General features: G+C 47.0%; 1 protein-coding gene and 1 long non-coding RNA gene across 2 annotated transcripts; one reads left to right on the top strand and one right to left on the bottom strand.

The window, feature by feature from the left end:
- Nucleotides 1-862: 862 nt before the first annotated feature.
- LOC148224980 (uncharacterized) lies at nucleotides 863-12,102 on the bottom strand. Its single transcript, XR_015801866.1, has 2 exons — nucleotides 11,579-12,102; nucleotides 863-5,941 (listed from the first exon to the last, which is right to left on the bottom strand). It is a non-coding gene; the product is annotated as an uncharacterized LOC148224980 (long non-coding RNA).
- Nucleotides 12,103-17,668: 5,566 nt separating this feature from the next.
- CRYAA (crystallin alpha A) lies at nucleotides 17,669-20,245 on the top strand. The gene is made up of 3 exons (XM_014876742.2): nucleotides 17,669-17,888; nucleotides 18,877-18,999; nucleotides 20,036-20,245. The coding sequence occupies exons 1-3, from the start codon at nucleotides 17,700-17,702 to the stop codon at nucleotides 20,243-20,245; spliced, it is 522 nt and encodes a 173-aa protein (XP_014732228.1). The 5' UTR covers nucleotides 17,669-17,699.
- Nucleotides 20,246-26,129: the final 5,884 nt, after the last annotated feature.

Here is a 26,129-nt window from a genome sequence, read left to right as displayed (position 1 = left end):
AAGGCCAACAGTTCAGGCTGGATGGGACTTTGAACAAGCTGGTCTAGTGGAAGGTGTCCCTGCCTATGGCAGGGAGTTGGAACAAGATGATCTTTAAGGTCCCTTTCAATCCAAACCATTCTGTGGTTCTGTGAATGGGGTAATCACCTCCATGAAGTGAAGAGGGATTGCTGTTCTACCTCTGTGGCAGTCATTAAACCCAACCACTTCCATCTCTGCAGTGGCAGAGCAGCAGCACATGCCCTTCCCAACACTTTTCCACACAGGCTGTCTGTGCCCTTTTTCTCTCAACAAATGAGCAGCTGCAGTGAGCACCCTAAGGCAAGATCCATGGCACTTTAATCAGTATGCCAATGCCTACAAAAGAGCCTGCTTGTTTTTTCCCCCCATATAAACTGCTTTCCTAAGCAGTTGTCTTTACTGGAATGTCATGGGAATTTTGCTGTGCTTCTAGACCAGAAGTGGTCCTAAAATCATGGCTGCAAAAAATGTCCTGTTAGCAGTGCTTGGGTATTGAGCAGGTATCAATGCAGGCTCACCTACCGTTGCTGTCTAATTACACATTCTACTAAACAGCTGGATTAACAAGGTCAAATCCTACAGGCTGTCATTCCTCACTCTGTTTTGATGTGGTAGATAGTGTGTGTCTGGTCCTGAGCACTCCTACATCCAGCTAAAGGTCAGGAGAGAGAAATTTGCTGCTCTGTTCATTTTTCCTGGTGATTCCCCATCCCTGGTCTATCCCTGTGGCCGGTGGAGCAGAGAGCCATCTGCAGCACAGATCCAGCTGGGGAGGGGGTGTGTGCCACTTTTGGGCTAGTGGAGCACTTGGTGCTGTTATAAATTACTCATCACAATCGGGTAGGTTAATCCATAAGGCAATTTATTAATTCGTTTATAAGGAACAGGCAAGCAATGCTGGGCATGCAGGGAGTCACCAACACATCCATCCTAGCCCTGGTCACTGCCCCTTTCATTGGCAGTTTCTGGTGGGGCTGTGCCATGCCTACTGTGCTGGGGTACAAGTCTGAGCAAGCCTGAACATGTTGGCTAGCACTCAAGCAGCAGTGGCTACAAGCACCCACCAGGTCTGGACAGGGCTCAAACGTTGTCAGGTTACACTCCTAGCAAGCAAGTAACAGCAGTGACAAGTCTGTTCATGTCCACACAAGGCCGAGTTTTCTTTAGACATAAAAAGTGGATACAATTCATAATTATAGTGGCAAAAAAAAAAGAAAAAGAATACATAACAGCAAAAGCCAGCAATTTACAGCAAAGTGATTTAAACAAATATAATGAAATTAGTATTTTTTCCTTCGTCTCATGTCCATGCTTTATTTTAAGTTCAGTATTCTTGTTTATATTGATCCCATGGTGTATTTTTCATAATGACACGAATCACTATGTAACATCTCACAGTGCAAAGGTCAGAACATGCCACACTTGGGAGGACAGGTGGCTCCCTGGCCATGGATGCTGAGGAGGGCTAGGCTATACCTTTCAGCTCTGGATTCTGTACAATGTAGGGAATTCAGACCGAGGGTCGCATAACAAGGCTTTGCTCTGGAGCTGAACTTCCCATTGCAGTTGGAAGGGTTTAGGGAATGAGCTCAGGTTCAGAAGTCATCCTGCACGTTAAAACCATTGCTTCCCTCCAAGGGGTACTGCTGTCTGCTAAAGAGGTGTGAAACAAAGCAGCAGCACCTGTGAAAGCTCAGCTCTTTCCTTTGCACCTTCTTTTGTCTGGTTGATAATTCGATTTCCCCACTTCTTGCCTATTTGTGCCAGGTATTAGAAGAATGTGGTCCATTTCCTGAGGGCTGCTTGGGAAAATCTAATTGCCTATAGACCGAAATGAGCTGGGAGTTGAACACTTTGAAAATCAGATGTGATTTAAGGGTGAGAATGAGCACCTATGTTTGTCCCTTATGTAGGGAATAACAGCTAACAGAGCAGGTCGCTGGGATGGATGAGATTCCTGACCAATTCGGGTCATCTTGTCGGCAGTTTGGGTGTTGGTGCTTTTCAGAGGTTTGGAAAAGCCTTTTACACGTGCCTGGGAGTGGTAACAAGGACCCTGCTGAACCCCTTCCAGAGCCGTGCAGATTTACAGACTCTGGAGCATATTTTGCCTGAGTGCTTTGTAAAGGAAAAGACAACTCTGCAGTGTGGCAACCTCTGGGAATAGATGTTAAATGGATGTAGAGCATAATGTGATCTCAGCTGAAGGCTGCACATTGCATCTGATATGCTGTGAACACACTGGAAAAATTGCCTGCACTACAGTTTATGGGATAAAATCCCTTGCCAACCTCTGTAAGCCATGGAGCAGCCATGTCCAAACCCTTGGAATAACATTCACTGGAGAAGGGACACGTTCCTTCTGCTTGGTGTGAAGACATTTATCACACATACTTACATCTACTCACATGGCCTGGAATTCTCAGGTTCTGGGAATCCCAGAGGGACAGATGCAGTTTTTAGGAAGGCTGTCCTAATTTTCTTAAAGATACATGCCAATCTTTTTTTTTTAATGTTTTATTGATCACAGCAGGTATTCTCTTGGCTGATTATTGATTTCTTTAACCACAGTGGATCTTTGAAGGCCAAGATAACCCATCCCTTGCAAATAAAGTGTCACAGCTGCAGCAGTGCACAGTGGCTGAAGGACTGGCTCATTCACAGTTGCAGCCTCTTGCAACTCTTGTCTTCAGAAAAAAAAGAGTCCCCTAAATTCCAGAAGAAGGTGGTGCATGAGAAGAGAAACAGAGGGCACAGAGACTGGCTAAGTTTAGTGGTGTGGGTTGGAAGAGCAGGAGGAAGGGTGCTGTGTGTCAGAGTGAGCTGTGAGACTCTCAGGAATATTTTTTCCATAGGGAATTGTCCCTTTGCCCTCTGTGGATGCTTTCTTTACACGTTTTGAATGGGCCCAGTACTGAAGCCAGTGTGGTCATGCCTGGATCCCCTTTTCTCCTTTCCAGGGTAATCAGGACCAAAGTGTGACTGTCTCCTTGCAGGTAAGGAATGTCTCCTTCCACCTGGGAAGTAGTGCCCACCCTTGAGAGGAGCAGAGCTGATGGAGCCCCCAGGACCATGTTCTGTTACAATAGGGATGATTTAATGTCTTCTCTTATCCCTCTTATGCTTGGGTCATCCCTGGGGCAGGAGCCAGCTTCCAACACAGGCTGGGACAGGAAGAGGATGGGCACAACAGGGACATAAAAACAGTGAAATCTTCACGCCCTTCAGAGAATGGTGGCCTGCTTTTAACTGGATTGGGAAGAGCAGGCAGCTCTTTAGAAGCACCAACTCTTTTAGGAATCCTGGAACGGGTCTATAAAGCAACACAGACCCAGAGGAAGAACTGAACAGCACTGACAGGTTTTAATTACTCCACAGCACAGTAATACACAGATGTCCTGGTGAATAAAACTAGAGCGTCAGGGTGAGAGCAGGACAAGACTTTGGAGGTAGAAAGGAAAGTTGCACACAATCAGTGCAAAATAGTGGATATCACTGAAGGAGAGTTACCTCTCAGATCTCTCTGTGTGTCTGCAGAACATTCCTCCTGTTGTGCTCTAGGTGGAGAAAGAACACCAAGCCTTGGGCAAGGGACTGCAGTTTTATTTGCTCATCCGCCTGAAAGCTATGAGAAGGCTCCAGAACTATCCTCCTCTATCCACAGCTGACCATAAAGTGCATTACTTAAACCTTTATAACTCAGAGCAACTTCTGTGGGTCACTGAAAAGCCCCTCTGTGATCTACAGGTCACTGTGTCAGCCTAGGGAGTGAGGAATGTTACTCAAATACTTTTATGTTTGCAAGCTGCAAGTTTAGATTTAGGACCTTGCATTTAAAAATAGTTGTTCTCAAAATCTCTCCTGTTATTGCACCCACAGCTGCAACTTCCCTCCACTGCACCACTTTTCCCAGAACTAACGTACAAATTCTTTTATTTCTCCTATTCAGCAGCTGCAGTGGGGATTTTTCTGTTTGCTTGTTTTCCCTCACTGTTTTTGGTCCCCCAGCTATGACCTTTTGTCAAGATGCATAAAACATCTGGAAAGGGAGAAAAAAAAAAAAGGGAAATGAAAAGAGGGGTTGTTTCAGACTGCATATGCTGTGACAATCGTTATCATTTAACCTTAATTATACACAGCAGAGCCATGGCCACTGCTGTAGTGTCAGCAACACCAATGATCCCGTCTGGTGTGCCTGAGCACAGCCCTTTGCTGTGGGTTGAAGTCTGGGAAAGGTGATGCTCTCCAGTTTGATTATCCCTTAGTCTGCCTCTGCTCCCCCGGAGCGTGCTCCAGTCCTGCCCGTGTGCTCTGCTTGCCTCACAAGCTCTTCAAGAGACGTCAGGGGGGATTTGGGCTCTTTCCCTGTGCTCTGGGGATGCAGAGCAGCCACCAAGCTGTGGTGAGCAGCAGCTGAGGAGCCCTGCGGGGGTCAGGGCTGGGCGCAGTGACGCACAGAGCCGGGCTCAGCGTTTCGCTTGCTGCTCTGCCCGCTAATCTTTCCTCCACTAACCTCCACCACCCTCCTGCTAATGCTCATCCTCACATGAGTGCACACAAATCCAGCAAGAGGATTTGGCAGCAGCTTAGACAAATGGTTCATTAGGGTCTTTTCTCTGCCAAGGGGTGTTTTTTTTTTTTTCCTGAGGTTCCCATCACCGAGCTACTGTAAAAATAAATTCTCCAAGTCACCAGACAGCTGCCACCCTAACAGACTCGTCTGGCATCCAGGGGTGAGGGACAGGGATCATTATCCCATCAAGAGATTTTTTTTCTTGCTCTCAGTTAGGCTGCTGGATGAACTGAGTGGGTCCCTGCAAGCCAGATAAAAGCTGTGATTATTTTGTGTTTCTCCTCAGCACAGGGAGATTTGCAGATCCTGTGGTGCTGTACGGGTACTTCTAAACCTGCTGGAGGTTCAGAGGAATTCACTCCTGTGAAGGGACATGCTCCTTGGAGCAGTTTCCTGATGTGTGCTGTTCAATCACTGTAGGTTTTCTAGTTTGACTCTAAAGAACCAAATTATACAGGTAGCCTGTGTACACACAGAAGCTGGTGTAGTTTCAGTGTCTGTAGTACTAGCAGACCTCAGCACCACTCCCTAGCTTGAATCCATAACAAGCCTTGCCTGTCCAAACGCCCTTCATCAGTGTCCCTGTTAGATCTGATATCCCCTTCTTGCCCTGTCCTCCATCTCTGCAAGCCAATCTGAACTGACAAACAGCTCAATTCCCAGTGCCCCATTTCACCTGAGCACTACACAGCTACTGCAGCATCACCTGCAATCAGGCAATTTTTGGAGCTTTCCTGGGTGGCTTAGTGAATGATTCATGCAGTGATGTCTGCATTCAGTGTTTGGTGCTTCCCCTCCAAGCCCTGCTCAGACAGAGGCAGACTCAAACCAGGACTGGGCTGTTCACTGCACAATCATGAAGTGGCTGCAGGGTTTGCAGAATGCCTTTTACAGAGCTGCTTGTCCTGATCAGACCACTCTCTTTCCATGCTATCTTCTCCTCCTGTCTTCTTTCCTCCAGACCTCCTGCTCCTCCTGCCTTCCTTCCCCACTACATCAGCACCACTTCCCCTGCACCAGCAGATAAAGCCACTTTTCTTTCTGGCTACCCACTCCTCCCTGTATTCCATACTTCTCCAGTGCAAAGGCTGAGTATCACTCCTTTGGAGAAGAAAATTCTATATGATCACCCCCTGCAATGAGCTCTGCAGGATGATCTGCTCAATGCAGGAATGCCCATGTGGACTGTGAAGAAATAATCCACATGTAAACAGTCAAGAACATTAGAAGAAAAAGAAAATTACTCTATGAATTCAAAGTTATAGCAAGTTGTGATTTATTTTTGGTGAGGTCTTTATCTGAAGAGATATTTAATTAATTTATTTATTCAATATTTGAGGTTCACACCTGTCACGATCCGCTATTAATGCAGAGCGGGGGTCGTGATGGTTCTTTTGATCTCAAAGGTGCAAACAGGCAAAATGCAGGGGACAAAAATCAGTTTATTCAACAACAGAAAATCAGTTTAATCAACAACAGCAATGCATTTCATCAAATGCCAACAATTCAGTTACGGTAAAGGGGAGAGGTATAGGATAGGGAAAGGGGAAGGAAAGGAAGGGATGGGAGAATAGCTACCAACAGACGAGACGGGCGTCCTCACGGGTCATCCGATAGACGAGTCCTCGTCCGTGGGGAGATCTCAGGGGTCTTCATCAGTGGAGAGATCTCAAAGGGTTCTTTCCAGAGGGTCGCTCTTTTATAGTCCTTCTCCAAAGCGAGTGGCCTCTGGCCAAAAGGTGGGAAGATTTATGGACTATTGTGTGGTGCTGCAGGAGACAGGTACGGACAAGCAGTCCTCAGTTGATGCAACACAGTCTCTGGTTGGTGCCACGACAGCACGGTCCAGTGAACACAATACACCAGCACACAGTCATGAGCATCCACCTTGGCCCGGCCAGGAAACCATTGTTCGGAGTCAGTCTGGGTGGGGGTCCTCGAGGTCTCCTTGCGACGGTCGGGAGGCAAAGTCGAGGGGAACTTCGGACCGACCCTTACACCACCCCGTGACTCACGATCGTCGTCAAGAGCGCCCTTTTGTAGAGTTGTAGTGAAGTCTTCAGTTGTGGTGTCTTCAGGACTCGTCTCCGTTGGTAGCATATCCCAGAAAAACAGAGACAGGAGAGTAGGAAAAAGATAAGGGACAGGATAAGGAAAAGGAGAAAAGGGAAAACAAAACAGATTAATTATGTTCAATTTTGTTGATTGCTAACGACTTCAAACAATTTGTTCAATTTTTGATTAGAAATAAATCAATTTTTAAAGCAAGTTTTTGATTAAACAATTCTCAATTCTTTAAATTTTTTTTCAGTATTGATTAGAAATAAATCAATTTTTAAAGCAAGTTTTTGATTAAACAATTCTAATTAAAAAAAAAAAAAAAAGAAAATATTCATTTTTTATTTTATTTGAAACCTTGTGTCAATAACCCTGGGGATGTCAACAGTAGCCGATCTGGGTATATCTGTCACAGATGCCAATTGTGTTAATCGTTTCGTTATTCTCCAAGTCATGATGTATAGAATTGCTGACAAAACAAAACCAATTAAAACTAAAATCAAGAGAACAATGGTGGGATGACACAATTTGTTCAGGATACCTGTAGCAGTAGGTGACCACCCAAATAGAGTATCCCACCACCCGTGTTCAGCATCTGTCTTTACTCTTTCTAAAACACGATGTATTTTTTCCACATTGTGATGAACAGCTATTAGAGTTTTCTGTCCGTTTTTCTTGATCTTCTTCAAAATTTCGATCAGATCTTGGTGGAGCAACAATTGCTTCACCAGAGAGAGGTTCATTCCAATTGGAGTGGGCAATAGATGGTGGATCAGTGTGTAATTTGACTGCAAAAGATGGTGAGAAGTAACTGGGGCTACATAGGAAAAATCACATCCTGAAATCCTAGTAAAGTTGCAGACACAAAAGTTTGAATGATTTTTAGTATTCAGTACCAAATTTTCTATAAAAACACTATCACAAGCAGTTCTAAAGCATGCACATCCATTGCCTATATATACTAATACAGTTTCAGGAATCTCATTTGGATGGATTTCAAAGTTACAAACATTCTGTTCTGTGTCCAAGCAGATATCTTGAGCTCTGATTGCATTACTTTCACAGATAAACCCTTGTTGTTCCCGGACAATGCAAGTTTCCAAATTGACAGTTTGCCACCTCCCACCAATTTGACGGGCCCATTCCCTATGCTCGAAAGGATAGAGAATAGCTCCATCATGGTTCAACCCTAATGCAATGATGGGGAATATTGAATGCACTGAAGCATTACGAATCGTCAGTACAAAGGCTGTGGCAATGCTTGTGCTGGGATCATAGGTCCACCAGGACTGGAATTCTTTTTCAAAATCAGTGGCACTGTCCCAGACTATTTTTCGGATTTCAGTGGGAAAAGTGCCTTCCTCACCTTCTCTTATAATTAAAGCAGCAACTGACTGCATCCACAACTGGGCCTGGATACAACTGAGAACAACCATTGTTGGGCTCCCAAAGCTGTTAAGGCTGTTTGTAGGGGCCGTTGTAATTTGGTTACATCTCCAGCTGTGGTAGCCAATTTATTCATTAGTACTTCCGAATCGATGCTATTCAAAATTCCCAATCCTGTTCCCACAACACCGGTTATGTCTCTTGCCATTCGTTTTTTAGCAGGATTTCGTTTCCGCAGCCAGGTTGTCCATCCCTCAAAAGAAGTTTGTAGAAAGGGTGAACAAGCTGGTTGGACTTCTGAGACATTATTTTGCATCAATAATTTGATTTGTTTGAGAGACCATGCCGGATTGTTGGCCAGTTTTTCTAATTACATAAGGTCCAAATTGAAAAATTGCAGGGCTTAGCACAACCGGTGGTTGGGTAGTAGGTGTTACAACATTAACATCAAGTTCTCCCCAGTATTTTGTATCATTTTTCCCACACATGATTTTATAGGAAAATTGTACAGCAGTTAGGTTTAGCCAACAGTCTTGATTTTGGGGTTTGCAATATAAAGTCCGGCCATGAGATCCTATGCCATAACTGTCTGCAGGTTCGGTGAGGGATCCAGTTGCTAATTTACAAGTTATTGCGACATCATCACCTTGTGTCACCACGAAAGGAGGAAAAACCTTGGTTTGTCATCCAACACTAAGGGGGGTGCTTCTTCATGTCCCTCGGTGTTCTTCTGTGAAAAGTAAACACAAACAGAGTCTGCCTCCAGGAGGCAGGAGATTAAAATGATGGAACTATCCAGTGTGTAGCGTGGACTGGAATTCTGTTAACTTCCCAATCATTTTGCTGCTGAAAAGGAAGCCACTCTGTACCTCCTTTAAACACAGCATAGGAGTCAGTGTAGATGTAAACAAGAGAGATATTCTGTACCTCAAGTTGGAAAACACTCCAAACAACTGTCAGCTCACCGGTCTGAGAGCTGCCTTCTCCCTCAGTAAAAATTTGTTCACCAGCAGAAGTGGGGAGGGCTACTGCCCTGTATTTCCCCACCTTTCCCTCTCGTTTGGCAGAAGCATAAGTGAACCAAGAATTTGCTGATTGTTCAGGGGAGAAAGGAGTGGCTACTTTACTTACCAAGGCAGGTTTGTCATGGCTATTTGCCAAGCTCTCAGTTTCTTGTATTGCCAGATTTTTTACAGCTCTTTCTATCACTAAGAAGATGTTACAGTAATGTTTTATCTGGGCATACCACTTCCCAACTGAGGATCTCTGGGCCACCCCGTCAGGGGGAGGGGTCTCAATAGTGACTGTGATGTGTTTTCTCCAGAACACTAATAATTCTAGATCCTGTTGGATATCTTTCCTGGATTCAGGCAATTTAATTTGATCCAGGGAGGTTAGAATATCAGGTGGAATACATGTCATACTTCCTTTCCACCAAATTCCCAAAAACTTCACCTCCTGAGAAGGTTTTTGAATTTTCTCTGAGGAAATTTGCAAATCAGGGTTTTCCAAATGAGAGATTATTTTTTGTTGGGTATCCCCCACTACTTTTATTTCATCCCCTCCCACCAGAATATCATCAATGTATTGATAGACAGCTGTATTGTCAGGTTTGGGTATCTTTTCTAATTCCTGGGCTAAAGTGTGGTGGGCCGAAGTGGGAGAATGTTCAGACCCTTGGGAAAGCCCAGCCCAGGTGAACTGCTTTGGCTCAACTCCCAGAGCCTGTGCAGGAGATTGATTTGGTGCATTGTTCAGAACTTGTGGAGAAGTTTGCTCTGGTACACTGCCCAGAACCTGTGGAGAAGGTTGCTCGGGGGGGGCATCACTGATATAATCATATTCTATTTTAATCACAGGTTTCAAGTTGGAGCAGCAGTGTTCCCCACAATTTTTCATCAAAATTGGGTCTTTTGGAGAGTACATTGGATTAATGTAAATAGCTTCCTTCTCCTGTGTTCCTTTTGGTGAATCAGCATGCTTTGAATTTTCGTCCCATTCTTCTCTTAAGGCAGCTTTTAACAAATTATTTTCATCTCGCAACAAATGGTTCTCATTCCTTTCTTGATCTAATTGTTTTTGCAAAATTTGAACAAGATTTTGTAGAGAGTCTATAATTGTTCTTTCCTCATTTCTGCGCTCAGAGCGAGTTTCTATAGCTGCCGTAAGACAAGCTCCTAAAACCGAGCAGAGTATGGTTTTATCTTTGCCCAGTTTGAACTTTGACTCATGTTGCAGAGAATATATTCTATCAATCACATTCTCCAGATTAAACCAATTATTGTTCGCCCATTCCTCCCCACCTTGGGACGGTCTGGCGCTATACTTAGCTAATAGAGCATAAAATGCAGTTTTATCTGTTACAGTGGAATTCTCAGTCATTTTGTGAAGGGATAAGTAAAAACCACAACAGGGAGGTCTATTGCTTAAGTTACCACACACAACGAAACAGCTTCCGCTGTGTGCCCCCCTTCGCTTCCCTGTGTGGGTGAAGAGACCAAACTACTTGGGAGGTACTCCTTAGTTACCAAAACACCAGGTTGTCTCTTCACTGCACCAAGTAGTCAAACATCATAAAAAACAACAAAACAACAACAACAGCAACAACAACAGCAACAACAACAGTGTCCCGCCTTTTGCACCAGTAGATCTTTTGTGAAATTCTGACGACAGAGCCCTCAAGCGAGTCTGGGGATGCTCCACACCAAGGTGTCTGCAGTCTGCGGGAAATCAGAAAAACCCCCCTTGCTTTCTAGACAGGCTCACCCATCCAAGGTGGCCAGCTAGGTGCGGCTGGAGTAAGACTTCCTTCCCCTGATACAGACTACAGACAACCTTGCATCCCTTCTGTCTGCCAGAAAATCCTGTCCGTGACGCCAATTTAATGTCACGATCCGCTATTAATGCAGAGCGGGGGTCGTGATGGTTCTTTTGATCTCAAAGGTGCAAACAGGCAAAATGCAGGGGACAAAAATCAGTTTATTCAACAACAGAAAATCAGTTTAATCAACAACAGCAATGCATTTCATCAAATGCCAACAATTCAGTTACGGTAAAGGGGAGAGGTATAGGATAGGGAAAGGGGAAGGAAAGGAAGGGATGGGAGAATAGCTACCAACAGACGAGACGGGCGTCCTCACGGGTCATCCGATAGACGAGTCCTCGTCCGTGGGGAGATCTCAGGGGTCTTCATCAGTGGAGAGATCTCAAAGGGTTCTTTCCAGAGGGTCGCTCTTTTATAGTCCTTCTCCAAAGCGAGTGGCCTCTGGCCAAAAGGTGGGAAGATTTATGGACTATTGTGTGGTGCTGCAGGAGACAGGTACGGACAAGCAGTCCTCAGTTGATGCAACACAGTCTCTGGTTGGTGCCACGACAGCACGGTCCAGTGAACACAATACACCAGCACACAGTCATGAGCATCCACCTTGGCCCGGCCAGGAAACCATTGTTCGGAGTCAGTCTGGGTGGGGGTCCTCGAGGTCTCCTTGCGACGGTCGGGAGGCAAAGTCGAGGGGAACTTCGGACCGACCCTTACAACACCAAACCAAGAATGGACATAATTTCTCCTTTCTTCTGAAAAATAGCCAAGATTTTAATTCCTCAAGCTGTTGCATCATTTGCCATAATTATTTGCTCTAGATGAGTAAACGTCACATCACAAACTATGCTCTTAGACTCTCTGGTCTGAAAATAAAAATGGGTCTAATTTCCAGAGCCAAGGGAATATTTTATACAGCAGGACGAGGGGCCATGGAAAGCTCAGGGAGATGAGATCTGGTTGCAAGGCAGGGGAACTCTCAGCAGCAAGCTCTGTGGAGTTGCAAGCGAGATGGTTTTATTTAAAGAAAGGACCAAGGGAGTGAAAAGGGCTGAAATTTTCTCTGCCAAGTCGTTTTACAGGATGATACTCACCTGAGATCTACAGATGGGGAGAAGCATCACTGCTTAGCAGCTGTAAACTTCCAAACCTGCTCCTGGCCCCGTTCTCCTGCTCTCTGGGTGTGGGTGAGATGCTCTCTCCACATCTCTCATTCTCTGGGAGCTGCTGCAGGCTGGGAAGCAAAGAGCATCCCTCATTCCCTATGCAAATCCATTGATGAAAACATAAAATGCATTGTGCTGCTAAAACTTGCTGAGCTTGTTTGACTAAGTGCCAAGGATTAGCAGGACGTAAATTCACCATTGATTTGACAACAATGATATTATGTGCCCTAAACACTGATGGGATTTGTTCAGTGTTTAGGATGTGAGCTCTGATGTGGAAAAAAGGGATTGCTAGTAATTTTTTAAGCCTCTTTGGCTGCACCAAGGCAGACTGTTGATATTATATAAATTCTTTAGATAAAATAAATATCAGTCTTAGGATAAGTAGAGTGGATGTTTAACTTTTCCAGTGTACAGCTGAATTGTAAAGCTGACTGTGGATTGCTGTAAACTGTAAAATGAAAATTGCCCCACCCCTCTAAAATGGGAAAAAGGAGATATTTGAGTAGAAAAAGAATCACAAAAGGCAGCAGTAAAACAGAAGGTTATACCTTAAAAATGGTGAGATGAAAATTTCTTTGTCAATAGAAAACTAAAAATGTCCCCTCCATGACTTGTTCTCTTCTTGGCTCTGGTGTCCAGCAACTTTTCAGCCATAGTCCCTGTGAGACAAAAGCATTGTCAGCATGAGTGGGGACACCTGGGACAAAATTTGGGGTACAGGCATGGCCATTCATTAGGCAGGAGCTGCAGAGGCAAGGGAAGGGAGAGATGTGGTGGATTCCACCAGGACAAGCTTAGCCAAGAGTCTGGAGGGCAGGGGCTGCTCACCTGCTCCCAGCTGGGCAGCTCAGGGATGTTTGAAAGGATTGGGAATTTGCAGGGCTCCCTAGGGATATGCTGGTCTCTTTTTAAAAGGAAAGCAAGCCCGGTTTGGTGGTGGTTTTTTTGTTTGTTCTTTTAAAGGTGCTCAGCATGCAGTGACCTTCCCACTAACTGTCTTCTTTTCTGCTGTGAACTATCCCCCAAGAGTTGTTTTCAAGTGTTCTTTGCTTTTAATAAGAATCACGAATTAATCTAATTTTAAAAAAATAGCAGCTGCCATTTCTCATGCCAGACCTGCCCTTGCCTTGCCCTGCAGCCCCAATCCCAGATAAACACTGTGCAAACTGCCCTGAGGACGTGGGCTCCCTTCCTCTCATCCTTATAAACTTTAGGAAGATAATCAACAGCATTCAGAACTAATCAGAATCACTGCTTTCCTGCTTTCCGTGCTGTCTGGTGGGGAGGAAAATGAGTTTCACTGCTGTTATAATCACCTGCTCCTTCCTCCATCAGCATCCCGCCTTGGTGGAAAGGTTTGAAGCTCCTGGCCATGAGAAACAGGAAATGAGTCATATAAAGAAAGGGCTCTTCCCTTAAAAAGAAAGAAAGAAACAAATGCTCTGTGATCATTTCTAGGGAAAGCTTTTAGTAAGTGCCTATCAGGCAAAACTGATAACCATGAGTGACCCTGCCCTTTCTGCTTGACTGCTTGCATTGTGATTTCTATGACTTCATACTGACTTCTTGCATCCTTTCCAAAGCTTGGTCTATGCAAGATTAAATAAAATATGGTCTTTTGTTTCTTTTTCCCACTCACCAGCTTTCTTACACACATTATGTAGTATTTTCTACCTCAGCAAGGGTGGTAGGAAGAAAACTTGCAAAAAAATCACATTATTATTTACTTTAGCTTTGTGTCCCTCTCATGATCTTGTTTTTGTAACTCATAGATTTCTATGAAGTGGAAACAGTCTGACTGGCATTCTGCAACAATTTTGTCATTAAATATTGCCAGAGATTGCTCAATCCCTTATAGCATCACCAAACAGCTGACATCTAAACACAGAGGACCTTTTAAATGAATATAAATTGTATTTTGGGGGTTGATATGCGTATTTGAAGGAAAAAGCACTGAGGTGCATTCCTGTTTTCCATGAGACCTACCTGAAGAGTTGCATCCTCTGCAGGGTGACAAGGTACACTTGACTTGAGAGGAAATGCAGATCAGAGCAGACCCTGCCTTTCTTGGCTCTCCTGGGGCTGCAACAAACCAGTTTGGAACAGGAACCCCCATTCTATCAGCACTTCAGAATCTCCTACAAATCCTCCACAGTCACTGCTGACCAGTCGCTACACCTGAGCAGTGTCTGCTCCACTCCAATATTTGCTTTTTTCTTCACCCTGGGCTTGCACAGAGCTTGGCAAGGGGGTTGGAGACAGCTCTGAGACCCCCTGGAAATGGGGAGGTGGGAGTCAGTCATGCAGACAGACAGAGCAGCTAAACACAGCTAAAGGGCTGTGCTTAATTGCTGATGGTAGCTTTACTTAGGAACGTGGTCTGGGATTTCTTCAGTGTGTCCTGGGCAATGTCCTTTACTAAATGTCTCAGTCACATGATGGCAATTACACTCACTAGGAAGGGATTATTTCAAAGGTAAGCTGGGCAACAGAACATTCTGGAGGACATTCTCAGTTTGATTCACATTCTAAACTTGCAATGAAGCTCTGGAAAAAGCTGCCTTTGATGCATTGCTCTTGGATGTGCTCCTGACCATACGCATGAATTTTCTTCCATTCAGTTTCCACCAACAAATCTCACTGGTTTTACTCAGCGGGTGATAATGATGCTCAAATGTTGTGTGTCTTGTGAGGTCTGGTCTGCTGAACTGATGCAAAATTATCACTTTCTTTTCTCCTACTAAATTCCCACTGGATGGGATTCTTCTCACCAGCTTTGCTTGTGAAGAAGGGGATTAGAATTAGAATTGCCCCCTGAGATACAGGCACTGCTGAAAGGGGTCTCATTTCACCTTTCCTACCCACCCACATGATGATGTGGTCTGGAGGAATCTGTCCCTCCACTGACTGGACAGGCAGCATGGGCAACTCATTTGAATAGGACACAGAAGTTTTAGACCATTGGAAGTCACATGTGATGCATCTTAGGAGATTGGTTTTCTTCCCCAGAGGCATGCAGGCAGTGTGAAGTCTGCATCAGAAAAAGACCCTGTAAATGAAGTTTACATTTCAGTGAAACACTTTTACCCACAAAAGACAAAGATGTCTGTCCAAGGCATATGGATATGATTAATTCTAGGGAAAGCCATGAAAATGAGGGTCCAGAAGAAAGTAAAGACATAAAACCACAAAGTTGGCTGCTGCTTTTCAAGTATTTGAATGTGTGGTAATATACATAATTTCAAATAAAATTCAGTTGAAAACATATTTCTCACTTTTCTCTGAAGAGCCAATTCCTTCCATCTCACTGAACATACTGAGTGCTCTGGTTGCCTGTATATTGCTCACTGGCACGGGTTGCCCAGAGAAGTTGTGGCTGCCTCATCCCTGGAAGTGTTCAAAGCCTGATTGGATTTGGTTTAAAGCAACCTGGGCTCCCTCCTTCCTCCTCAGTAATCCAGGGAATAATCTGGGGAACACGCTGGAGGTCAGAGCTCGAGGGTTTGGCAGTTTTGTAAGGACTGAGAGGATCCTTCCATTGTGTGCTGATTTGGGAAACACAAAAAGGATGTTGCCAATACATCTTAGAGAACACGAAGAGGATGTTCCCAACACCCCTCACCCCTTCACCTGGGGCCCAAATGTTCTGTCAGAACCCCAAATCTGTCTCCCTTTCTGTGTGAGCACAGTTTGAACTTGTTCCCATGTCTCTCCTCTCATTTTTCCTCTTATCCTGCACATCAGGTGATGCATTCTGCATCAGGTCACTGCTGCCTGTTAAATACAGGTTAGCAGGTCTCTGGAGCTGGCTTGCTGAAGAGAGATTTTTTTTTTCTCTGCCAGGACAAATCTCACAGAGTTCTTGAAGAAAAATCTTGGTAGTGCTTTATGACTCGTTTGCTTTCCCTTAATTTCTTAAAAAACAAAAGGTCAGATTTGGTACAATGGGAATAAATGAGGGGTTAAGTCTCTCTCTTGTGGTTTTTTCCTCCATGGCTTGAGGAGGGATTGCTCTCTTTTTGACACCTGATTTTAGAAAATCCTTCATGCTTGAGAGCCAAGGCTGGACCATGGGGGCTTTACTTGCTGGAGCTACGTAAGGTGGAACCTAAACTCTTGTCTGTCTTCTTAGCAGTCTTTATTGTGGTTTTAGGTGTTTTTCTGCTCAAGTTTTGCTTTTCATAAAGGAAAGCCTCTGTAACAGGATCTTCTGGCTCCTACAAGGCTAAGGATTTTCCAAGACCACACGGTGCCTGGATGCCAGGCAATTCTCAGCTGACTATCACTCAAGTGATAGAAAAGTCTCCATGCTTGTCTCACTTTAGCTCTTCTGGCATGGAATGATCTGGTTTCTCCCAAAGAAGAGAGCAGGATCTCAGCCACCCTTGGTTTCTTTAGACCCTGACAATGTGAGGGAATGATTCAGCCCCTCTTTTCTGAAGTGCCTTTGTGAAGTGCCCTCTCCTCTTTTTCTTTTGCTCTCTACCGACTGCCAAAGGTGTTGAGATTCACGAGACTCCCAACACGGGTGCTTCTGCTGCTCAGAGCCTCCTGGAACGCAATCCCTGCATCTCTGGAAGGGATGGAAATGGGGATTCAGCTGTGGCCACAGGCTGTGAGCCTTGCTGTGGAGCTGGGCAGCCTGGCTGCCCTTTCCCTGCCCAGCCACCTCAGCTCTCTGGCAGAGCCCGCGGCGGCGGGCACAGTGCCCATTGCCCGGCAGCCCAGGGTGACAGATGACCCCTTAAAGGAGGCTTTAAGGGAAACAGAAATGAAAAACAGCTGTAACCAGAAATGCCTGTTAAGCAGGATCTGTGCTGTGACACCATGAGATAAATGGATCTCCCACATCACTCCTAAATCAAAACAGGGACACTCTCAAGAGCAGCTTTGGGACTGATGTTACGGTTGGAGACCAAGCTTATTTTTCTTTCTTTTGCCAAAGTATTTTTTGTTAAAAGTTTTTGTTTTGTCAGACAAAAAATGATGCTCTGCATTATTTTTTAGTTCTGCTTCCCTACCAGTCCCGCCATGATCTCTTTGCCAGGGGCATCAGGCCCCTCTCGAGTGGCAGAGGCACTTTGTAGCATGTTACAAAAAAGTTTCCCCTTCTTCAACCTGAACCAGACCCTTTTTCCTTGCTTGGAAGAGAGCTGTTTCATTTATTTGGAAGAAATACTGAGTTTATGCTTCAAGGAGGGGCAGAAAAGCAGCAAATTAATGAAACCCAAGGTCAGGCTACAAAGACCCATGGAGCAGATCTCTTTCACAAGCATCTTTGAGATGCCCACCGGGGTGTCCTGCTCAGCCTGCTTGTTCCACGGGGGATATGCCAGCACCCCTGGGCACCCTGTGCCTCTCAGCCTGCTGCCTGGCATCATCCCTCCAGGACATCTGGCACCGATTCCAACCAGACTGTCATTTCCAGGTCAGTCTCCGCATTTCTGCTGACCACGTTGCCTCCATCATGAGATCATGTCTTTCCAGAGGAATCCTGCTAATGCCTTCATTCTGCCAGGCCGGTATATATAGGGGGAGCTTCCCTGGGGCTGCTGCACCGCGCACTCCAGCCAAGGCATCGCCGTCTCCCCAGCAGCGGCACTGCCCCTTCTGCTCTCCCCTTGCAGCCACAGCTCTCAGCAGCAGCAGCAGCAGCAGCAGCAGCAGCAGCAGCATGGACATTACCATCCAGCACCCCTGGTTCAAGCGTGCTCTGGGACCCCTCATTCCAAGCCGTTTGTTCGACCAGTTTTTTGGAGAGGGTCTCCTTGAGTATGATCTCCTGCCTTTGTTCTCATCCACTATCAGCCCCTACTACAGGCAGTCCCTCTTCCGCAGCGTGCTGGAGTCAGGCATTTCAGAGGTAAGGGCCCTTTGATTTCCTCTCCTGTTCCTTCCTCTCCCTCCTTATGCCTCCAGCTGCTCCTCTCCACCCACATCTCACACTGCAGCCCCATTTGAGGGGATGAGGACGACCCCAAACCCCCTGCCAGGCACAACCCACCCACCCCTTCTTGGGCTCAAAGGGAAACCCTCACTGAGGACAGAGCTTCCCTTCGAGAACAGGAACCATTTTGGCTCCTCTTGAGGGTTGTTTCCAACACCAGAAAGTTGGTTTTGTTGCTCTGCGCCCGCCACCTGTGTAGTGAAGAAGAGCAAGCCTGCTCCCAGAGTAAGTGCCAGTGAAGACAGCTTGCCATGGGAGAGGACCCTGGCAAGTGGGATCCTTCTCCACTTTCTCCCCACTTTGGGAGTTCAGTGGTTTTAGTAATCCCTCACTGAAGGACTGGAGCACTTTTCTGAAGGGAGCTGTAGGGGAATGTGTAACTGTGGTGGCTGTGATCTGAAATTCAGGTACAGGTGCTTTCTGTAGCCTTCTCTTACTGCTTTCCTCCCAGAGCTACATCCACAACGAAACCATAAATCACTGAAAGGACAAAACATGTGCTACCAGAGAGTCTTACACTGGTTTTCATCCCCTCTTTGTGCCTGGTCCATCTGGCAGGTCACTGAGTGCTAAAGGGCACAAGAATAGCAGTGAGGAGTAACACCTCTCCCCAGAGCAGGAGCCAAGGTGCAGACACCTACCATGGGCTCCTGGTGACCCTGACACCTCCCACAGCCTCCCAGTGACCCTGACAACTCCCACAGCCTCCCAGTGACCCTGACACCTCCCATGGCCTCTCAATGTCCCTGGGACCCCACAATGGGAGGAACACCCCTCTGAGGCCCATAGTCACAGAAGGAAAAAGTGTCAGCCCACCCCTTTTTTGGCCTTCAGTTAGTGGTGATGGTGGTCCTGCCTCCACACCCAGAGGTCGAGGCTCACTGTGTGACAATGCTCCTTGCAGGTGAGGTCTGATCGGGACAAGTTCACAATCATGCTGGATGTAAAACACTTCTCTCCCGAAGACTTGAGTGTGAAGATTATTGATGACTTTGTGGAAATCCATGGCAAGCACAGTGAAAGGCAGGTAAGTGGAAGTGACGGTGATGGTGGATCAACTGGGGAGTCCAGCTCTGTTTTCCTTCTTTCCAACAGTTCTCAGCTGAAGGAAAAAGAAAATAATTTATCAGAAGAAGGAGTTAATTATGAATTGTCATTATTGGCATGGCCTGTTCCCATAAAGCCCCCACCTGATATCTGACAATAACAAGCTAATCCACCCATCTTTTGTTTATTTTCAATCATCATCTTCCATAACCATCAGATGACGATGTCCATTGTTCACTAATAACACTGGGCCAGACACAGAACATCATCTGGCACTGCTGAAGCATGGCTGAGTTTTCATAAGCCAGAATCCTTAGTGAAAACAGAGTTTTCATATGCCAGTCTGGGAGAGAAAAGCAAGAGCAAACAAAACAAAAGAAAACCAACCAAGTGCCTCAGGCTTGGAAACTTTTAACATGGATGTCATGGAAATATCCGTGGGGGTCAAAAAGTGAATTATACCAGCAGGGGTTTAATTCTTCTCATACACATTTTTGGCCAGACAAAGCTCTAGCCTGGAAACAGTATGTATTTTTTAATATAGTTATTATTCTCATGGCCAACTTTTAAAAAAAATTGCATTTCTCATTCTTTTGGCCAAAAAGAGACGAGATCCAGGATTGTGTACTTTGGCTGACACAGCATTGCAGCCTAGTAAATAAATACATGAGTGCACACGTCTGCCTTGCTTTTACCTTCCCAGGCCTCCAGACTTTGTCTCCAAGCATCCTTTGAAATCAGAGGTCCAGATGAGATCTCAACCTGAGGTCAAATTTATGGCCAAAATCCCTCCCTGCTGCTCTGCTCAGCTCTTGCAGCTTCAGAGGCGTGGCGGGGCACACCTGCCCCTACAAACCTGTAAAGTTAAACCCAGCAGAGGTGTGCCCAGTGGTCCTGGCAGTGCAGTGTCACCACAAGCCAGGGTGTTGTGGGTCTCCTGCTCCGAGGGAGCTGGACAAAGGGAGGCACGGAGGGTTTCTGACACCCCTTCCCCTCCTTTCCCCGCCGCCTCTCAGGACGACCACGGCTACATCTCCCGGGAATTCCACCGCCGCTACCGCCTGCCCGCCAACGTGGACCAGGCTGCCATCACCTGCTCCCTGTCCAACGATGGCATGCTGACCTTCTCTGGCCCCAAGGTCCCCTCCAACATGGACGCCAGCCACAGCGAGAGGCCCATCCCCGTGTCCCGGGAGGAGAAGCCCACCTCTGCACCCTCCTCCTAAGCCCGCCGGCCACCGCGCTGCGCAGGCGGCCACCACCTGCAGGTCTCACTCCCAGAGCCTTGGCGTAGATATCAGTGAATATCTAGAGGGGTTTCTTCTGTTGGTTCCTCCCCCACTTTGTTTCCTCTTTTTTTTTGTTTTCTTTTTTTTTGTTCTCCCCCTTTTCCCTTGGGTGGGACGAGGGGCTGGGTGAGCGGCTGGTGGACTTGGAAGCTTAAACCTCGTGGGGATGGCATGGGTGGCAATGCTGCCATGCTGCTGTGCTTGCTCAAAGGGTCTTTGTCCGGTGCTGTAGCCCGTATCCACCATCAGGCAGGAAGGAGTGCACGAGCAACGCTGGCTCCTGGTGCATCAAGCCTTGGGGCAAGGCTTGGGACAGGGGAAAAGCCCTGCAGAATTGCTGTACCCCACTCAGAGTTAAACTGGCTACTCTCAAACAGCAACAGAGCCAAACCCCACACTCAAGACCTTGTGTCCGTGTGACGAACCTGCCATGAGCTCCTTGCAACCGCAAGAGAAATAATAATTATAATTAATAATAATATCTCACCTTTGGGGGGTTGCAACGTGTATTTTTTTTTTTTTTCCTTCCAGCAAAATGTTTAAGTGTCTCTGTTCACACCTCTGCCCTGTCATTTCCCTTCGGGACAACTGACAGGAGGACAAGCACGTCTTTCCACTGTCTTTGTAGGCCCTCGGGGGGAGAGAGGGGGGCTCACCGCTGTGCAGAGGCTCCTCATCCCCAGCCAGCTCTCCCCAGCCTGTCCCTTGCTCTCTCCCTGTAACTCTAGGGTAGCTCCACCTCTCCCACTGGTATCTGGCGCTCAACCTGAGAACGTGGTGAGTGGCGGTCAATAAAGTGATATAGGAAACACGCAACCGGCCTTGGGGGTTTCATTTGTTCCTTTGGAAGGCTTTGGAAGGTCAGCCTGGTGCCCAGCACCACTGGGAGGATGGTGAGGATGGAGGATGGAGGATGGAAAGGATCGCTTTCCACCCCTGGAAGTACATTTTGTGAGGATGACTTGCCCTTTCTCTCGTGTTCCCGTTATCCCTCATGCAAGCAAAGCCAATAGGATCAGAGAAAAACAAAATTCAGCAGCCTGCCCACCACACCATTCCTTCAGATCATTGGGCCAGTACAAACAGCAGTTCAAACCTCATGTCCATGGAACCACGTGTCAGATTTAATCTGAAATTAATGGTTAAAGTTGTTTGATGGCAGGGTGGGTGGGGTGGAGGCATGAGCTCTCCCTGCAGTTGCCACACATGAAATCCACAGCTCCAGTGTCTGTGTATACATGAACAGCCAAGACTAAAGATTTCAGCACCCATGCTGTACTCAAGTAGCTTTCCACACAGATGGATATCCAGGGTGTTCAGGAAAGGCCCCCACATCTCCATAATTTACCACATAGGTATAATAATCTCAGACAGTTTTTGCTCTGCCAAAAAGCTGAGCCCACCAACCTCCTCCTCCTCGATGCTGATTAGCTGTGAAAAACAGAGGAAATAAATGCAGTTGTTTGTTGGTTATTTTATTAATTTTTTTCTCACTGCGTGGGCTTAAATATTAATATGAGCCATAAACACAGAAGCTCTGAGACTATTTAAATTTAAAAGCCACTTGCTCCTGCCATATCTAGGCCAAAACTCAGGGAGGGCTGGGAGTTGAGGAGCAGAAGCATCATCTCTTATCCAGAATAAGTGCTCCAGGGCTCATCCCAGTCCCCTGCCTGCATCCCCTGAGGGATCATTACTGGGACCAGCATCACAGTACCTGTGCCAGAGCCTGGGAGTGGGACAAGACTGCAGGAGAGGGAAAATGCTGCAGAAGCAGGAGAAAGCAGGCAAAGGAGGGAGATTACTGTCTGGTAATTAGAAAGCAATAAATCCCCTCAGAGTCTGACACTCTTTTAAACCACTTTTTTTACTGTGATTAATTACTGGGCAATCTCAGATCTTTCTGCCATAAATTGTGGAGCCCGTTGTGTTTGCATCTCGGGGGGGGGGGGAAAGGTGTGAATGAGTGCGCTTTGGGAAAGGGCAATTCCATTCCAAGAGGGAGCTGCAGCTGCAGGCATGGAAAGGCCATTTTAACCAAAGCTGCCTCCTTTCTTTTCCTGGTGCTAACAGGTCCCCAGCCTCTGCTGCTTTCCCTTCAGATACATCTTTTTGTCAGAGCTTTGGTGCCTCCCTGACACGTGCTGACATCTCTCGCCTTCCTGACAGAAACCCAGCAAAACCAGGAGGAAAAAAAATTGAATCTCAGACATTTGACCCCCATTCAAACCTCTCAGAGATGTAAAAATAGGGAAACATATTTTGAGCGTGATCTGTGTGCAGATGTTACCTGCAGGTGCCTGAGCAGCCTGTGTGTCTGTCAGGGCCATGAAATGACATTTGAGACATTTGTGGGCCCCTTTTTATGCCTGCCTGGCAGAAAGTGAGAGTTTTGATAGGAAATGATGGCAGGAAATCAGGACAGGTTTGAGGCAAGCCAAGAGCCAGGCAGAGGGGGCAACAGCTCAGGACTCATGCTGCCCCTCACTTTTGGGGACACCAGACCATGACTGTCACTCTGCTCTGAGAAGGGATGATTTTAAAGCCTTTTGCAATCCATAAGCTAATTAAAACCATAAGCAGCTCTGAAAGCCTCTGTGCAAGGACATTGGGGTGTCTGGTGGTGTTTCGTGTGGGACAGGGAAGGTGTCATTGAGTGCTCCCCAGCCTGTCCCCAAACCCAGAGCCCCTCTGACCCCAAAAGGCTCATCCACTTGCAGAACAGCTTGAGCACTGCCACTAATGCCTGTGTGTCACTCAAAATATTTCACTTTTTTCATGCAGAAGTCTTCCCAGTCACATCTGTCCAGGATAATCCTCCTCTTCTCTGCAAAAATTCATGTTTCCCTTTACTGAGATTAAATGTAATTTAAATAAATTCTTGTTATTCATAACCCATGGTGGTTTCAGTTAGGAGCTCTTCACCACAACTTTCTTTGCAAATTCACCTGTTAATAAGGTGTTGACAACATTCTTTAAGGATTAACATAATTTCTTGGAGGCTTTCTGGCTGTGAATTAGTCAATAGTTTTATGATGGAGGGAAAGGCAGCAAAGGACCCTGCCCACAGGGAATTTTCAAAGTGTCTGGGCAGTTTGTGAAGTGTGGTCTTTAACCAGGGGCTTCTGCTCAGGGTGATTGTTCATCCTTTTTGCAGTGTGTCTTTATTACCTGCCCTCCATTTCCACCCAGAATGATAATCCTGCTTCCCTACAGCAAAGCAGAAATGACTTTAGCTTTCCCTCCAGATGAATTATGAGAGGGATCTCAGGAGGATGCAGCAGATGGTGGTCCAGGGACATGCAGCCTCCTCCAAGTAATTCCCCTCCTTCCCACGGGCCCCAGTGACTCAGTGGGGGTGGCAGTGACGTGGGGGACAGCAGCAGCTTCTGGTGCTGTACCTGCCCCCTCTCCTCCCTGGCACTGCCCTGCTGGGTGGGGTACCTCTGCCAGGACCATGTTTCCTCCAAGAAAAATCCAGGAGCAAGAACTGGCAGGATCCAACCTGCCAGCAAGCTGTCCCTGAGCATTTGGGCCAGAGTTCCTGGCTTGTCACCCTTCTTGGCAGGGGAAAAAGGAGGCTTCTCCTCATCCTGCTCTGAGTAAGGCACACAGAGCTCTCACAAGGCTCTCTGCAAGGCTGTGGGCAGTTAGGGGATGCTGCATCCTCCCCATGCTGATCCTTTCATTTTGGAATGTTGTCCCCTGGCTCCTGGCAGAAGGACAGCCCTGGAGACAGGGAGGGATTGCCTGACAAAGCCATGTCCCCACGGGGTGGGGTGGCACCTTACCTGTGCTCTGGCACTCCCAAGGGCTCCCTATTCACCAGGTTTCAACACCTCCCCAGGGAGACGGGACCCAGGGCACAAGGCAAGCAGGCACATGGACCCAGCCAGAGTTGCACAGCTCTGGCATTCCTTGGTTTCTGATTGATTTACAAGTTAGCAAGTGCTACATAAAAACTGGGAGTAGCCTGAAAGTTTACCAGCATTTTTCACCCCAAGCAAATTCGGCTACATGCAATCTCCATAACCCCTCATCTCCTTGGCATCATCATCAGGATTTGGGCTCTGCCACACAGGTCTCTAAATCTGGAATTAAATAAAAGTAGCTGCCTCTGTTGACATAAAAAAAAGGGTTCCTAACACATAGAAAACCCCCCAGTATTCTCTCAAAAGAATCCTGGCACATCTCTGCAGTTTATTGCTGCAACGTTGGGCATGTAAATCTGGGACATGCAGCCAGAGGAGACTGGAATGATGTGGGCTCTGCCCTCTCTAACCTGGACTTTGTCCCTGTGGTGTGACTTCTTGTCAGGACTGGCTTGGAAAGCCACCAGCCCACAGAAGGAAAGCAGGTGCCTGCTGTGTCCCTCATTCCCCAGCTCCTGATCTGGCTGTGGGGCTTTTCCCAGGGGAAATGCAGTCAGGCTCCATCCAGAACCCACAGAACAGGGCTGGAGCCTGCTCACATGGCTGGTGCTTCACTTGCAATTAACTGGCCCTTTTAATGACAAGTGTGAGCTTGGGACAGGCACAGATGTTCGTGGCATTTCTGAGAGAGCAGCACAAGTGGAATAAAAATGAAATCTCAGTCAGAGAGGCTGAGGCAAGATGATGGAGTGACGTAAATCGAGCAAAGCTCAGGAGACTTGTGTCTGCCTCAGAGTTCATCCTCCAGCTGACTTGCAGAGATCTACCACGCTGCATGAGGGCCCTGAACTCCTCTGAAAATAGCTTTTCTGAGAGAAAATTGTCTGTCTGCGTGGGGAGGGTGAGACCCAGCTGCTCTGGGTATAGGCAGAGGATGATCCACAAGGCCCTGGAGCCTCCTTGGAGCACTCCTTGCTTCCAGGGTGGGCTGTGGTGTCCGGCAGGAGCTGTTTGGGCACGGCTGAGGGTCACTCTGGGGAAGGGTCCAGAGCTGGGGAGGCATGGGGTGGGTTCAGCACACGAGCTCTCGAGGGGCTCATGGACAGCATGGCATTGCCTGGCGTGGGCTGGTGTGTCCCAGGGGAAACAGCAGCTCAGCTGGCAGGCAGGAGAAAAGGAATTTCCATGATTTGCTTGCGGTGCTTTCTCTGTTAAAATTTCATAGCTGGTCGATCATGTCATTACTCTTCGATTAGTGGGAAAGGATCATTGCTTAATTCAGATTCTGCTCTGCCTTCAGGCCGTCAGTGAAGGTCTGCACACTTGCCTATATCAGTGCACACAAAACCTGTGCTATCCAACACAGCATTTGCACACTGTTGGCTTTATTTCCTCGGTGCCTCAAGCGCTGTGTTCAGAGATGCTGCACCCGAGGATTTTTACACACTCATCCAAGTATTCCAAAGAACCGACTCTGGTTTTGGTCCTTTCCCGATGCTTTCCAGCCCTGCTCGCCCTGCAGGAGCAGGGACAGGCTGCCCTGGGCTCCCGGGAGGTGGCAGCAGCCGCTCGCCGGTGGCACCGAGCATCCTCCGAGCATCCTCCGAGCATCCTCCGAGCATCCTCCGAGCATCCTCCGGCTTGGAAGGAGCGCACCACGGAAAGGTCACACTCGGTGCTTGCCGAGCATGTCCTGTACGTTCCTCCAGACAATGCTGGGGTTTCCTTTCTTCATTTCTCTTTTTTTCCCCCCCTCCCCGTCCCCCATCAATAAGTATTTCAGTTTTATTTTCTCTCTTTTCTTTGGCGAGGTGCTCAGAGCAGCACCATTGTCCACTGTCTCCGTTTTCCACCCACTCAGGCTGATGCCAGCCCCTCGCTGCAGGATTTAATGCATTGCTGTCTGCCTTCCACACTGCTTATTTCAACAACTTTTTGTTTCCCCTTTT

Source organism: Sturnus vulgaris, chromosome 2 (assembly GCF_052056855.1).
Source record: "Sturnus vulgaris isolate bStuVul1 chromosome 2, bStuVul1.hap1, whole genome shotgun sequence".
NCBI classification, from domain to species: Eukaryota; Metazoa; Chordata; class Aves; order Passeriformes; family Sturnidae; genus Sturnus; species Sturnus vulgaris.
The sequence above is the reverse complement of the archived record's forward strand: the minus strand, read 5'-3'. Positions and strand labels throughout refer to the sequence as shown.